General features: G+C 42.7%; 1 protein-coding gene across 2 annotated transcripts in view; it reads left to right on the top strand.

Annotated features, from left to right (window-relative positions):
- The window catches only part of KIAA0319 (KIAA0319 ortholog), a 72,253-nt gene extending 55,993 nt beyond the window's left edge, over positions 1-16,260 (top strand). For both annotated transcript variants that reach the window (XM_059940699.1, XM_059940697.1), the window contains 8 exons: positions 1,360-1,511; positions 3,191-3,329; positions 4,001-4,160; positions 8,168-8,310; positions 10,002-10,124; positions 11,366-11,456; positions 13,249-13,340; positions 15,880-16,260. In XM_059940699.1, coding sequence (XP_059796682.1) covers positions 1,360-1,511; positions 3,191-3,329; positions 4,001-4,160; positions 8,168-8,310; positions 10,002-10,124; positions 11,366-11,456; positions 13,249-13,340; positions 15,880-16,058 — 1,079 coding nt within the window. In that variant the 3' untranslated portion in view covers positions 16,059-16,260. The remainder of the gene's footprint in view (positions 1-1,359; positions 1,512-3,190; positions 3,330-4,000; positions 4,161-8,167; positions 8,311-10,001; positions 10,125-11,365; positions 11,457-13,248; positions 13,341-15,879) is intronic.
- The last annotated feature ends 387 nt before the right edge of the window (positions 16,261-16,647 follow it).

The raw sequence follows: 16,647 nt of genomic DNA, 5'->3' as shown, positions 1-16,647 counted from the left end.
TGTTAGTGTTTGCTTATTGGCTATAGCAGATACCGAACTCTGCTTGGCCAAGCAAAGGTCACTCTTCTTCCGTCCACGTCCACAGCATTTCCTTTTGTTTGTGGAGTGTGTGTCCTAATAGCTTCATTCTCCTTCTGTGACTACTGGCAACTAAAGCCCCATGTCCTAGTGACCACGTGATGCTTTGCTTTCTCTCTTCCTTGGAAATCTAAGAGCAGAGATGGTTTCAAATTCCATGTTGTTTCTTAATATGAAATGTGTGGTCCAGTCTTATGACATCCTGCTTTATGTACTTGTCTCTTTTTTCTTTTCCATTTGACTGTGAGCTGGTTAAAGACCTTTGTTTCAGATATTTCTGTCTCTTCCATTGGCACAGTGCTAGACTCATGGCAAATCAAAGATGTTGGTTACTTCAGTGAATGAATAAATGATTATGATGCATTGAAGATCAGTGGTGTAAAAGAGCATGGCTGGATGGGAAAATCCATTCCCCAGTATTACGGACCAGCAAGAGTGTCAGTTCACTGGGGAGGGTGGCTGAGACAAAGGCAGAAGCTCAGCCTTGAGGGATTGTATGTGTCATGTGTCATGCCGAGGAGTTTGGACTTTATTTGCTGGGCAGTTGGGAAAGGATGAAACAATTTTATCAGCACAGTGACATCGATTTGAGTTTTTTTCAGACGTTTTATTATGGAAGTTTTCAGCCATATATAATAGTACAGAGAGTATGGGGACACGTGCATAAAAGGGGGTGGTTGTCGTAAGTTCCAGTTTTGAAGCTCGATAGGGTCTAGATATTGTTTTTTATAGAAGGATTTTTGGGCTTACTCAATTTACTGCCAGTCTATTTCTATTCTTTCTAGCCTTTCCCTGTATCGACAATGGAATTAAGCCTCCTCAGTGCCAGATTCTCCCCACTGCCCTGAATCTTCCTTCTTCAATTTACTTAGACAAGCAAGATTTGGCACTGTTAGAAACAAAAATATTTCTGTGGCCAGATAGTGTGGACCAGTACAAAATAATCCATAGCATATTCTAAACCAAAATATTTTCATTTTCCAGACCCTGAACGTAAGTAAGATCATGATTTCTCTTTTTTAAAAAGAGAAAAAACTGTAATGATAATAGAAAACTGTCCAGCATATAGGCTGCCAAATTACAACTAGCTAAGTGCAAAAAGAACTTTAAGAAAGTCTGTATATTATCTAATGGGTATTTGGGGCAGGAAATGATGCTTTCTGGATATTTTAAATCTACATATCTGCAAGATGGAATAGTCATGGATAGTTTGTGATACACTTCTATAACAAGTGTTTTAAATCAATTTCTTTGCTTTCATTTCTGCTATATTTGACTTAGAAAATAATAGTCCTCCCAGAGCCCAGGCTGGTGGCAGACATGTTCTTGTGCTTCCCAATAACTCCATTACTTTGGATGGTTCAAGGTCTACTGATGACCAAGGAATTGTGTCCTATCTGTGGATCCGGGACGGCCAGAGTCCAGCAGCTGGAGTGAGTACTTGAAGAGAATTGCCCCTGGACCACTAATCATTACGTCTGTATTAGTTTGCTAGGGCTGCATAGCAAAATAGCATAGACGGGGTGGCTTAAACAACAGATATTTGTGTTCTTCCAGTTCTGGAGGCTGCAAAGTCCAAGATCAAGGTGCTAGCCAGTTTGGTTCCAGATGAGAGCTCTCTTCCTGGTTCTCAGACAGCTGCCTTCTTGCTGTGTCCTCACAGGGGTGGGGCAGGGGTTGCGGGAGAGAGAGAGGAGAGAGGGGAAGGGAGGGGAGGGGGAGAGAGAGGGCTCTTGGGTGTTTCTTCTTATAAGGACACTAATCCTATGGGATCAGGACCCCACCCTATGACCTCATTTAACCTTAATTACCTCTTTTTTTTTTTTTTTTTTAATTACCTCTTAATAGACCTTATCTCAAATAGAGACACATTGGGGGATTAGGGCTTCAACAGATGAGGGAACACAGCTAACTTCATAGCAATATCTCTGTTATGACCTCATCTCCCTTTCCATGGTCCCCACTAAGGTGTTTATGCTTCTAGGTTTCTTCTGAGGGCTGGAGGCAGCAGGCTGCTCTTCAGTTTAAACAAATCTGAAGTCCCTTCCGACTTTTTCCTTGCCCAGACTTTGCATAGGGTCAGAAACCATAGCCTGGAGGAACTTTGAAGCCACGTCTTCTCATGGGACTCATTCTGCTCCTTAGCTCCCCCGTTGTTCCTATTTTGGTCCAAATGGATTCTTTCCTTTTCCTCAACATTGTACCAGATAGGTCAATAGATCGAGGATTGCTCTTCCCATCTCCTAAGTACAGAGAATGAGATGCAGGGATGGAAAGTGACTTGGCCAAGGTCAACTAACTCATCCTTAGTCAAACCAGATAGACCTAGGTTTTTAGCTCCTGGCAGGCCTTTTTCCCCATTAGATCACTCTCCCTCTTAGGCTGTAAATTTAGGTACATCTTCATTCCTGCTGTTGCTAAGGACTTGAGAGATGCAAATTTACTCTTGAAGATGTACTGAAGGAGTGGTCCCAGGGAAAGAACTGAAAATGCTTTATAATTTCTAAAGTAACTCTGGAATGAATACTGTTCAGCCAGATGGTGGGTTAGCTTCTAAGTGTAATTATAACAGCTTTCTGATCAGAGCCCTTGTTATCATTTGTTACCACCCTCTTCTGTTAGCAAGTTCAGAGAGAGGGTCTGGGAGATTTCTCGAATTCTTTGAGCAGAGATGTTGCTACTCAGGCTCTTGGGTCATTTGAGAAGGTGAACCTGATACACCATGAGGAAACCCAAGATGAGAGCATTGTAAAACTATCTTTGAAAATAAGACCCAGAAAACTCTTCAAAGAGAGCGCTTCACCCTCCGGGTCTCTGCCCTAATTTCAGTGGTTTCCCCCTCTTGTCGGGTGGAATTTGGTAATTCCTAGAGAGTCCTTGGGAAGCAGCTCAGCTCACAAAGTCCTGTCTGAGGATTGTGCCTCCTGGTGCTTTAAAAGTGGAAGAGACGCTGAGGATTACCCGGACCTTCACTAACCCACCACCTTGCTTCCTCTTCAGCCTGCCCCTTAGAATCATGCATGTGTGACAAAGACGGGACCCCGAGGTTTGGGATCAACAGAGGCCCAGGTTGGGAGCTGACTACTGAATCATGAACTGGGTTATTTCTCAGGATGTCATGGATGGCTCTGACCACAGCACGGCCCTGCAGCTCACCAACCTGGTGGAAGGGGTCTACACTTTCCACCTGAGAGTCGCTGACAGTCAGGGCGCCTCGGACATGGACACTGCCACCGTGGAAGTGCAGCCAGGTGTGCTCACAGGCTTCCGGGCCTGGGTTTGTGGGGCTGGTCTCTGAGCGGGGGGAGGGGGGAGGGGTCGCCTTTGGGGCTCCTTGCAGGTGACAGTGTGGGAAGCTGGGCCCACTTTGAGGTTTTCTCTGCCTGTGGTTATTGATCCCCAAACAGATCCAGCCTCCTAACTCATTAGGGAGAATTGGATCTGGCAGCAGGACTCCCTGGTCACTTTGGTTTTCCTGCCAGAAGACAAAGACCTAATGTGAGGTGGACACGAGACCTTCATTCTTGGGAGCGCGAAGAGGGCAGCTCCAGCAAGATGGCCACACCGACCCCCGGCATAAACTGGGCCGGGCCCGCAGCGCTCGGAGACATAGTTCTCTTACCAGGCCCGAGGAGGTGTGTGAGGTCCCAGAATTTCACGTGAGCCCAGAGGCAGATTAGGCACACCTCCTTATCATCTGGAGAAAAATTAATAGACAGCAAGCTGATATAAAAGAAGGAAGAAGTACTCTCGGATAGTGGCCCCTGTGGTACTTGGAAGAATTGACCTGAGCCCTAGAACCTAAGCGTAGAAATTACACAGGGGTCATTTAAAGCTCTTTAACTATTGTGCAGGCCTTGCTCCTCCTATTATCAAGCCTGGGGTTTCCAGGTGGAAAGCCCATGTCTTCTCATTTCCCCAGATCCGAAGAAGAGCGGCCTGGTGGAGCTGATCCTGCAGGTTGGCGTTGGGCAGCTGACGGAACAGCAGAAGGACACCCTTGTGAGGCAGCTGGCGGTGCTGCTGAATGTGCTGGACTCTGACGTCAAGGTTCAGAAGATTCAGGCCCACTCGGATCTCAGGTAAGAACTGCACAGTCCAGCCTGAAGCTCGTCATTTCCTCTCTTGTTCTGTGTCTTTGCACGCATGTTTATCCCATTCATATTCTTTTTTTTTCTCCAAGGGAAGCAGTAAGGACAACATCATTATAGGTCCTTCCCACAAGTCTTGGTAAATGTTTGTTGATTGAGAATGTTCTGAATGAAGGCATAGGGAACATCAGAGAGAGCTGGGTTTTAGTTCTGGTATCATCAGAGGGCGTGCGCATGGTCTGGGGCACGCACGGGGGATGCTTCACGGCCAGACTTCATCCCTGCCCCGTGTTTGGGGGCTGAGACTTCTCAGTGTGAGAGGATTATGGGTTACCATTGCTGTCTTCTGAGGGTCTATAAGGTTCAACCTCTTCCTTGATTTCTTATAAGGTTTACAATTTTAATTTAGTTTTTAAAAGACTCTCATCCAACCTATGAACAGTGAAGTGGGATGAGGAGAGAGAGAGAGAGAGAGAGACAGAATATGGGAATAAAAACCTACTCTTCACAGTAAATCCACCTGCCACTTATTGTCAGCTATTCTGTTTAGGTTTGCTTTTCAGATAACTGAAATTTACTTAGAAAAATAATAAATTAAAAATACTAGTTATGTTTTTATGGAACTCTTTCTAAAATGGATCATACATTGCCCTTTCTTATATCAAACACTGAACCAAACACATCTGAAAATCAATAAAACCAAAAGTTGTTTCTTTGAAAGATCCACAAAATCGATAAAGCTTTAGCTAGAATGACCAAGAAAAAGAGAGAAGACTCAAACTGCTGACATCTGGAATGAAAAGGGATATCACTACCAGCCTTATAGAAATGAAAAGGCTTATACTATGAACAATTATATGTCAACAAATTAGTTAACCTAAATTAAGTGGACAAAGTTCTAGAAAGTCACAACTATAAAAACTGACTCAAGAAGAAATAATACATTTTAATAGACCTATAATAAGTGAAGAGATTGAATCAAAAAACTTCCCACAAAAACTAGGACCAGATGACTTCACTAGTGAATTCTACAAAATGTTTAAAGATTTAGCACCACGGTCACAAACTCTTCCAAAACATAGAAGAGGAGGGAACACTTCCCAACTCATTCTATGAGGCCAGTTTTACTCTGATAGCAAAACTAGACAAAGATATCTCTCTCTCTCTCCCCCCCCACCACACACACACAATTACAGACCAATATGCCTTATGAATATAGAAGCAAAAAAATTCAACAAAATATTATCTGCATCCAGCAACATATTATTTATTTTACTGCACTATAATTGACATATAACATTGTGTAAATTTAAGGTGTACAACATGTTGATTTTGTATGTTTATATATTGCAATTGATTACCACCTAGAGTTAGCTAACACCTCTATCATGTCACAAAATTATCATTTCTTTTTTGTGGTGGGATCTAGTGCGTGTGCAAGAGATCTAGTCTCTTAGCAACATTGACTTTATAATACAGTATTGTTGTCTATAATCACTATGCTGTGCATTAGATCTCCAGGACTTATTTATCTATTGGTTGCAAGTTTCTACCCTTAAACATCTCCCCAGTTCCTCACCCCCTACCCTCAGTCCTGGTAACCACCATTCTACTCTCTGTTTTTATGAGTTTGGCTTATTTAGATTCCACATATAACTGATATGTAGTGTTTGTCTTTCTCTGTCTGGCTTATTTCACTTAGCGTAATGCCCTCAAGGTCCATTCATGTTGTTGCAAATGGCAGGATTTCCTTCTTTCTCGTGGCTGAATAATATTCCATTATGTATATATAACACATTTTCCTTATCCGTTCATCCACTGATGGACACTTAGGTTACTTCCATATCTTGGCTATTGTGAATAATGCTGCACTAAACATGGGAGTGCATATATCTCTTCCATATCCTGTTTTCATTTCCTTTGGACATATGCCTAGGAGTGGAATTGCTGGATCCATCCAGAAATATTTAAAAGGATTATACACTATGGCCAAGTGGGATTTATCCCAGCAATGCAAGGGTGGGTAAACACATGAAAATCAGTACATATAGTAAACCATATGGACAAAAACTGTATGATCATCCTAATACACATGAAAAAGCATTTGACAAATTCTTTTTTGATAAAAACACTTGTAGGTTGAATGGTGTCTCCCCAAAAGATATGTTCTGCCCTAACCCCTAGGACCTGTGAATGTGTCCTTATTTGAAATTGTCGTTGTAGATGGAATTAGTTAAGATGAGGTCATACTGGAGTAGGGTGGACCCTTAATCCAACGTGACTGTGTCCTTATAAGAAAAGAGACACAGAGACAGACACACAGGGAGCCTGCCATGTGATACTGGAGGTAGAGATTGGAGTGATGTGTCTACAAGCCACAGAACACCAAGGATTGCCGGCAACAGCAGAAGCTAAGAGAAAGGCATGGAGCAGATTCTCCCCTGGAGCCTTCAGAGAGGATGGTCCTACCAACACCTTGATTTTGGAATTCTAGCCTCTAACACTGTGGGAGAATAAATTTCTGTTGTGTTAAGCCACCCAGTTTGTGGTACATTTTTATGGCAACATTTGGAAACTAATACAGATTTGAATAAAATCTCTCCAAAGAAAATATACAAATGCCAATAAGCACATGAAAAGATGCTCAGCATCACTAGCTATTAGGGAAATGCAAAATCACATTGAGATACCACTTCACACCCACCAGGATGGCTGTAATCCAGAAGACAGACCATAACAAATGTTGACAAGTATATGGAAAAACTGGAACACTCATACGTAGCTGGTGGGAATGTAAATGGTGTAGCCACTGGGGAAAACAGTTTGTCAGTTCCTCAAAATGTTAAATGTAGAGCTACCATACGACCCAGTCATTCTGCTCCTGGGTATATAACCAAGAGAAATGATAAACATATGTCCATACGAAATCTGGCACGTGGGAGACTCAAGAGGGAGGAGATATGGGGATATATGTATATGTATAGCTGATTCACTTTGGTATAAAGCAGAAACTAACACACCATTGTAAAGCAATTATACTCCAATAAAGATGTTAAAAAAAAGAAAAAAGAAATCTGGCACTTGAACATTCACAGTGGCATTATTCATATAGCCAAAAAGTAGATACAATCCAAATGTCATCGACTGATGAGTGGATAAATAAAATGAGATATAGTCATACAATGGAATAATATTTGGCAATTCAAAGGAGGGGGAAATACTGATATATGCTACAACTTGGATGAGCTTTGAAAACATCATGCTAAGTGAAAGAAGCCAGATGCAAAATGCCTCATATATATTCCATTTATATCAAAAGCCCAGAATAATTAAACCTACAGAGACAGAAAGTAGATTAGTGGTTGGCAGGAGCTGGGGGGCGGTATGGGGGTGACTGTTAATGGGTGTGGAGTTTCTGTGATGATGGAAATGTTCTGGAATTAGGTGGTGGTGATGGTTGCACAACTTTGTGAATATACTAAAGGCCACTGAATTGTACACTTCAGAAGGGTGACTTTTGGGAGTTCCCTGGTGGCCTAGTGGTTAGGATTCTGGGCTTTCACTGCCTTGGCCCCAGGTTCAATCACTGGTCTGGGAACTGAGATCCTGCAAGCTGCACAGCACTGGCAAAAAAAAAAAAAAAAAGGGTGACTTTTTATTGTAAGTGTATTATATCTCAACAAAAAGGTAAAAATGAAGATGTGTCTGAAAGTTCTCATTCTGTGTGTGGTTATGTCTGTTTGCGCACACATATACATTGCTCCTTTTATCCAAAGGTCTATCTATCATCCGCTGAACTCTGGGACCAAAGAGCCTTTATTTGTGAATGGAAACCGATCAATCCCTTGGCCCTCAGAATACACCCCTATGTCCTTGCCAAGCGGCAGAGCTGTGGCCGTCTCTCTTCTCAGCCCCACAGGTCAGACGGCTGGAGTGGGCGTGTCACATTGGTCACTGAGTAACCGTGCGGCTGGCCTCTCTCTCTGTCTCCTCTGCAGCACCGTGATTGTGTTTTATGTACAGACTGGGCCACCTTTCAAGGTCCTCAAAGCTGCGGAAGTGGCCCGAAATCTGCACAGGCGGCTCTCGAAGGAAAAGGCTGATTTCTTGCTTTTCAAAGTCTTGAGGATTGACACAGCAGGTATGTCCCCTATCAGAAATATTCTTTTTTATTTTTATTTTTAAAGTTCAAGTAATGTAAATACCTAATTGTTGTATATTCAGAATTGGATTCCACTGGACTAGACATCCCATCCAATTAAATGCAATGGGAGTCTTATAGAAACATACGTAACTACCCAGGTTAAAGGAAAAGATTTTTCGGAGGAGGTGAAATATGATTTGGTTCCTATATGGCGGGACAGTAGCCAGGTCTCATAGTCTTTTTTGACTTAAGTAGGAATGACGTTCAATATTTCATTATCTTTCCAATTTCTCCATGTCAACCCCTACGGGAATATTCTAAAAGAATCAGATTCGCTGATCGTGGCTATGTTTTACTGGCACAAAAAGAGGACATGTGGACAGCTTTGCTTTAGCATCCAGGGATTTGTTTTGCATTTATTTCTCCAGCTGGTTTCCTGCAACATACATTTGCCAACTATGCTTTGTCTTTGAGAGAAACTGGAGAAAAACAACAGTTATGGTCTGTTTTTAAAACCATATTCTTTCATACTGGTCATTGTCAGAGATTTCATACTTAGATGGTCAGAACAGTATTAAAAGATAAGTGTTATTGGTTGGAAAAGCCATGTTTATATAATTTATTGACCTGGGACATCGTGCCTTAGGTTGTGAACATGGTGTTATGTAGACTCTTGGAAATTTAAGATAGCTTTTAAGTGCCCTCCAGTGGCACCGCTTTTCTTAGTGGCTTGCCTGCCGCCTCTTCCTGGCACCAAACTCATTCATATGTGTGGAAGGAAATGTGGTCTTTATCCCAGGTCTCTGTCCCCACCTTCCAAGGAACATGAATCCCTTATTATGTTAAAGGGGTCATTTCAATAGACACTGGGGCCTGTGATACCATTTGGGGAGTAAAATTTAATTTGTTTCAGATGTATACCTATCCACAATTGACTTTCTTTGTAATATGGAGTAAATTAATTTTTTAAGAACTCCTTCTTTTCTAGCTACAAAAGTAATATTTATTTATTGTAGGAAATTTGGAATATCCAAGAAGACAAAAAAAATTAGAATAATCCTTTAGATGCTAGAGTCTAGAATTCCCACCATCCGAAGATAACTTTTGTTAATATTTTGATGTTTTTCCTTCTAGTTCCCCCATCTCTAGAAACACGTAATACAATCAGGATAATTTGATATATAATTTTTTAATCTGGTATTTAACTTCAAATCATATTATGATCATTTTCTCAAATCTTTTAAAATTCATCCCTCAATAACATATTCATGACCTCACAGTACTCCATCCTAGATATGTTCCACAACTTATACAACCAATCCCCTACTCACAGACCTCAGGTTGATTTTAAATAATGCTGCAATGTAGATAAATCTTTGTGCACATCCCCAGTCGTTTTCACTGGATAAATTCTTAGAATTTCTCTTTCTTAAGCCAAAGGGTGCTACGTTTCTGCTACATGATTAAGGCTTTTGTTTCACAGTGCAGGTGTTGGCATATTTCTGCCATTTGCTTCCAGATGAGATTGTCGATTCGAGAGACTTTCCCTGGGACCCCTGTTCATAGTGTAGGAGTCTCTTGATTCAACGAGATGCCTCTGTTCAGGGTCTATGCTATGAAAAGACACAGCTGAAGCCAGGGAGCCCCTTTTCTCCATGGTGACCTCTGCCCCACTCGCCTCCTTGCAGGGTGCCTCCTGAAGTGTTCTGGCCATGGTCACTGTGACCCCATCACAAAGCGCTGCATTTGCTCGCAGTTGTGGATGGAGAACCTGATCCAGCGTTATATCCAGGATGGGGAAAGCAACTGTGGTGAGTCCTGGTGTGGTGGTGGCTTTGGGTGAGGAGCCTTTAGACAAATCATTCTGAACTGTCAGAAAGATCTGCCTAGCTTTGCATCTGTAAATTCAACCCTTTTCTCACCCGAAGCCAAGCGAACGAGCTCACGTGGTGATGGGTTAAGATCCCCCCACAGTTCACCTTGGTGGTGTGTTTAAGGCTTTTCGTAAAACTTCCCGATGAGGAGATTCACCTTGGCAGAGCAGATTTGGCTAACCATCACTGGCATTGCTGAGAAGGTTGCTTTGGGCTACCTGGTCCCCATTTCCAAATTGCACCTGCCTTGGCTTGAGCTGAGTGTGACCTTCTGGTGAAGTGGTCCCTGGTGTGGACCTGGCTGCAATCAGATGAACAAGAAAACTGGCCCATTCTTCCAGGCTGTCTGCCCAAGCAGGCACCAGAAATTGGAACCACCTCCTCAGCTGGCCAAGCTGGTACCCTTAAGTCTTTTCTGAGGAGGGAACTGTATTTCAATGCCAGTCTATTCCTAAGAGTAATTTTGTTTTCTTGGGGATGTAGATGGACATAATTGGCCGAAAAACTAGGATGAGCTGACTGCCAAATTATGTTCCCACTCTCTACTACATAAAAATTTGAAAATAGCCAGCCCTTGGATTGTTATTCCAAGGAGCATGTATAACATTTAATAGAGGTAAACCTTTTGTCTTTGCTCCATTGGTTTCTCTCTTCCTGAGTTGCTGGTGCAGAACTTTTTACCTTGGATTTCCACAAGGTGTGGGGGAAGTGAAGATCAGGTAGCTTCTGAGCGGCTGTCTGGCTCTGTGAATAGCATCTTCATGTCATAGGCGACCATACAAATACTTTACTTGCTTTATTCAAACCAGGCCAGAGCTAGTTTTGAGGTTCTGTGATTCTGGAATGAATATTTTGATGTGACTTTCATGGGTGTTTAAGAGGCCTTACTTCTTAACTGATGAATTTATTTTTTCAGATTATTCTGTTCTCAGGTCAGTGTGAAATATGTGCTCCATGAGGTCCCTGAACCAGTTGGATGAAAGTCGGGTGGTTTTAAGTTGTTCTTGATTTATTTGTATTTCACCCTGCTTAAGCTCTCGACCAGCCTGGCGAGGTGGTAGCAGCACCGCAGATGGCTTTGCTTGTAAGGACTCAGAAATATTCATTGTGAGTCATTGAAATAAAGCTGTTTTGCAAATGGTATGTAACATGTCCACTCTGGTTTTCTTGTTTTTCAGAGTGGAGTGTATTCTATGTGACAACATTGGCTCTAACTCTTGTCGTGCTAACAGGGGGTTTAACTTGGCTTTGCATCTGCTGCTGCAAGAGGTACCTGGCACGCTTACTTATGTCTTTGAAATAAAGACGCAACATTGAAGGTGATATGACAGTTTTAGCGGCTTTTGCTCGGGTTTGTGAAGCTGCTGAACTGTTTGACAGTCACTCTTTTTATGAAGAGAAACTCGACTTTAAAAGTACTTTATAATGCATTCTCCCCCACGAGGCTTATGTGCCTTTTTTTCATTGCAGCTCTCATATTTTCTAGAAGATTCAGTGATTCTGTATCAAATCTAATGCTCTTTTCTATCAGTGTCGCATTATGTTCACTAGAACAGTACCTAAGTGGCCTGACTAATCCGCCCTCGGTAGAGAAAGGAGTTGTAGAAGTAGACTGATCCAAACGGTAGATTTACATTATTTTACGTATGTGAAGCAACAATCTAATCTACCTGAATTCTATTTCATAAATGCAAAACTTTAAGCGAAGTGAATACTATCACCAAAGAGAGGTTTTGCTTTAGATTTTTCCTTCTTCTTTTTTCCCATGGAGCTGACCGCTGAGAAGCCCCAGAGCCGCCTAGTTGTCTGAACCTTCCATAACCACATGCTTGACCCTCTATAAGCAGATTTGTAGGAACAGTGATTACTCAAGTCCTTAGAAGACAGCATTGGGTCCACTTTTCCTATATGGAACTCTATAAATGCTCTCCAAAGAAGACATGATAAAAAGAAATAATGGTTATACCATAATAATAGTTATTTTTCAGAGATCACTTATCAATTTTTTTAGTTTTATTTGTGGTTATTTTCCCAAAGGTAGGCCTGGTGAAAGGGAGCACAGACATTTAGAGGCCTCCATCCCATTAAGTTTTCCCAGAACCATCTGGGATGATGGTCACCTTGCTGTGCTTGGCTTTAAAAATTCTGCAGCTTTGTGACATTTGTATCCAGTAGATGAGGATGATGATGATGAGAGTGATTGACTGTGAGCATTTATTAAGTATCTGCCATTGTGATGAATGGTTCTAAGTGCTTTCTGTGTATTATCTTATTTAGTCCTCCTATCTACCATATGAGAAAGGGACTATTCTTACTCCCATTTTACAGGTGGGAACATGGAATCACAGAGGTAACAAAAAAATGATCTCAAAGTCACCCCGAGAGTAAACCCAGGGTTAGAGGCCCATGCTGTTAATCACCAAGCTATCAGAAAATTGCCTTTGTTTGTTCTCTACATATCTTACCATAGTGTTGATGTGTATTTTCAAATTATCCCCTGAAGCATAGGATGAGGTACATAGGATCAGCCCAGTTGTTTTTATGTGTTGACTGAGTTCTTGCTTATTCCTTTGGGGGAATTTATTATCATTTCTGTTGTTTTTTTTCTGATTGCCAGTTACATCATCTTTTCATTCCTGCCTCTTTGGACATCTCAGGATAGTATAGGTTCAGGGGAAAACTTGCTAATCCAGGTTTTTATGAGGAAGGAATGACTCATGGAGAAAAGCTTGCTAGGCCAACACACAGGTATTGAGAGTTTCTGGGAAGGTCCCTGGCACCTCAGCCTGAGGATTAGGTGAGAGCCTGCAGTTAGGAGGGTGATAGCAGTAGGGCCGTTCTTACTCTGACATGTGTTTCTTCAAGATGCACGATGTACCCCAGACTCACCAAACTCAGATCTGGCTATGTATGCATATCCTTAATAAAAGATGCCAATTAATAGAACGTAATAAATTCTAAAGGCAAAACATTTCCTTTGGTGTCCTCCACGTGTTTTAAATCCTGGATCCTAGTTACCCTTTCTGAGAATCTGAGTTGACCTTTTCTTTGTTCTTTTCAGACGAAAAAGGACTAAAATAAGGAAAAAAACAAAGTACACAATCCTGGATAACATGGATGACCAGGAAAGAATGGAGCTGAGGCCCAAATATGGTAAGGCAGCCTCCAAGATGATTTCCTGGTGCCTTTCCATTATTTGATCCAGGTGTCTGAGAGTCACCGTAGGTGAAGGGAGAACAGCAGGCTGGAGTGGGCGCTTTAACCGGGGAGGAAGAGCAAGGCTGGGATTCTGTGAAGAAAATCAACCTACTTCGATCCCGGGGATATGCTACCTGGGAGGCGATAGTTGTATTATACACGCAATGAAATCTTGGCAAAGTGCTTTGAGGCATGAATGGGTGAGGGATAGGAAATGCCTATTATTGGTCGAACCAAATGACCCCAGGAAGAAGACTGCTTTTCAAACAGGTGTCCCCAGTGCCTGGCTTTTCTCTACTCATGGTTGGAGGGTGGGGCCTGTGATGCTGTTTCACCCTGGCTCATCTCTGACCGCTGTTCCCTTTAGGTCTGCCACCCACAAAATGCCGCAAAATAACATTTGGACTTCAAAACCAAACATTTTTCAGCATCTGCATTAGCTAATCAGCCATGTGTATAGATGGACACAAAAGCTTTTACAAAAAATTGACTTTGTTCACAGCATGAATTGATCCCCATGCTGAGAGCTACCTCTTGCCCACCTCAGTTAACTCTCTGATTCTCACTTATTAACTCTTGGAGACTAAAGGAACCTTCTCTGGCCCTCTGAGGCTGCTTAGCACTGATTCTATGGACTTGTCACAATTCTGGATTGATGACTAAACTGATTCTTACAGAGGGCTGTAGTCACTTTCGAAGTTGTGAGATGCAGAACGTTGTCCACGGCAAATGTCACGTATCTACCCTCTGCACAGACCCTGAGTTAGGCCCTGGAGATGGGGAGGAGAATGAAGCACAGGGCCTGCCTTGGGGCACTCAGAGCCCAGGGGAGGATAATTACACCAGAGTCAGGGTCCTACAGAAGCCGGACGATGCCCTGTAGGAACACAGGGGCCAGAATGACTGAGCATGTATGGAGAGTGTGGTTCGGGCCTTTGGCAGGGGAAGCTTCTCAGGAAATCCACATAATAGCATGCATTTATCAAGTGCTCACCATCTGTATTACATAATTAATATCAGAGGTGTTATAAAGAGACTTTGTACCTAAGAGCTCAAAGTGCTTTTGGGTGCATTGTCTCACCCACCTGCCTCCTAAAATACACTCCCCGCTTCTGACAGTCTTGTTTCTACTCACAGTGCCCCCGTGCTCCTCATTACCAGGCTCTAAACCTCAGACACTGGTGCTTGGTCCAGGATGCCTTGTCCCCACTCCAGCCACTCCATCTTGCCTAATCTCTTGCCGTCTTTCCTCATCGTTCTCACCACCACCCTAGTTCAGACCCTTGTGATCTCACCTGTGGACTAATAGTAACAACAGTAATAGTTAGCAGGTACTTAATGTTTACTATGTAGGAGGTACCATTCTATGCACTTTACCACTGAATTCCGATCCTGCCAACAGCTCTATGATTATACCCATTTTACAGAAAGGGAAACTGAGGCACAGAAAAGTTCAGCAAGTTGCCCAAGTAACAGAGCTAGTAGGCACCAAAGGCAGGTGGGACAGGCCGTCTGCTCCAGAGCCTGGGCTCCCTTCCTCCATGCTGTGCTGCTCCGTGTGTGTGGCTGGCTCTCCAGTTACTCCTCTTTCTTCCTTCTGTCCTGCCACTGGGTTTTAGTAATATCTTAAAACAACATTTTAATCGTGTCACTCTTTTGCTAGTAGGACAAAATCCAAACTTCATGGCTTCCCTTGGATTCATGTGCTTTTCTATGAGGTTCCAGCCTCTTTGGTTTTTTTTTGCATTTCCTACGTGAATCATTTGCTGCAGACTGCTTTCTGCAAATACTTCTGGATGCCTCCGCATACTCCATGCTCCTCCACTGTCCTCCTGTCCAAACCCTTCACTCTCTTCAAATCCCATCCTGTGTGAACCATCCCTGAAGCTTATAAGTATGCGCTTATCTCTTCTTGATTCATGTAAAATTTATTTTTAAAACTTTCTTGCCTGTCATGAACCCTCATCTCGTCTTTGTCTTACATCCTTAGCTAGACACTATAAATTCTTTGAGAGCAGGGGTCACATACCTATCTCTTCTCTTATTTTAACTCCCAGCAATCAAATATTCTACTAAAAATATTTGATGGGAACAAGTGGTAAAATCATAATGGTTTTCATTTACTGAGTGCTTACTAAGTGGTAAATGCCGGCAAGAGCTTTACATGCAGGAGTTCACTTAACCCTCACCATAAACCCGTGGAGTAGACGCTTTGTTATCTCCTAATTTAATAGATGAGGAGACTGAAAGCCCAGAGAGGTTAGGTACCTTGCCCAGGGTCACACAGCTGGTGAGTGACAAAGCTTGGGCTCAAGCTCAGCAGTGATTCCAAAGCCCCTGTTAATACTCACTAGGAAACCCCAACCGCCTGCTGCGTTGTGAGTGATCGTTTTGCATGTGCAGCGCGCATGGCTCCGTGCATGGGACCAGAATGACGGACAGCTGAGAGGGAAAATGCCCTCCCCCCAAGATGCATCTGTCTGCTTCTCCCTAGGTATTAAGCACCGAAGCACAGAACACAACTCCAGCCTGATGGTGTCTGAGTCTGAGTTTGACAGTGATCAGGACACAATCTTCAGCCGAGAGAGGATGGAGCGAGGGAATCCAAAGGTTTGCATGAATGGATCCATCAGAAACGGAGCTTGCTTCAGCTATTGCTCAAAGGACAGATAATGGAGCGGTTGTGAAATGGAAGGACGCCCACAGGAATCCTTTAATCCAGGACAGTCAGTGGGAGTTAAAAACAAAACTAACTCTTGTTAGAATAGCGTGTTCCCATCCTTTCACACTGGGCTGGAGGTGTGTCCCCGTATTTTAAAAGACCTGTCTTCCTGGGGTTTTTGAGACACAAACCAAAACAAAAACATTGCTCTTTTAACTGAGATGCTTGTCAATGGGAATAAAGGTTGGGTAAGACGCTAAGGTATATACTTAAAAGAGTTTTGTGTTTTTGTAGCTGGCACAGTGTTATGTTCCTATGTTAAGAGAAGGATTAACCTGTTTCTATCTGCAGACCCTTGTGGAGGATGAGTTCAACATGATGTAAAGAGGGCCAATTTCTCTTAGGAGCTGTGATTGCCTTTAAAGACGACTTTCCAAGCGTGGTTTCTGTCGTAGGACCCTTGGAGTCCGAGGGCTGTGTGTCTATATATATATATATATGAGATACTTTATCTGAGGAATGGCTTGTCCTCTGTCCAGCAAGTTTTCTGTGCTGAAGAGACCCATACAGAGCCCAGCTCTCCTGTTTTCGCTCCTTCGC

The sequence above is a fragment of the Balaenoptera ricei genome, chromosome 11, assembly GCF_028023285.1.
Source record: "Balaenoptera ricei isolate mBalRic1 chromosome 11, mBalRic1.hap2, whole genome shotgun sequence".
In the NCBI taxonomy this organism is placed as follows: domain Eukaryota; kingdom Metazoa; phylum Chordata; class Mammalia; order Artiodactyla; family Balaenopteridae; genus Balaenoptera; species Balaenoptera ricei.
Note: the sequence above shows the minus strand (reverse complement) of the source record. Positions and strands in the feature narration are given on the sequence as shown.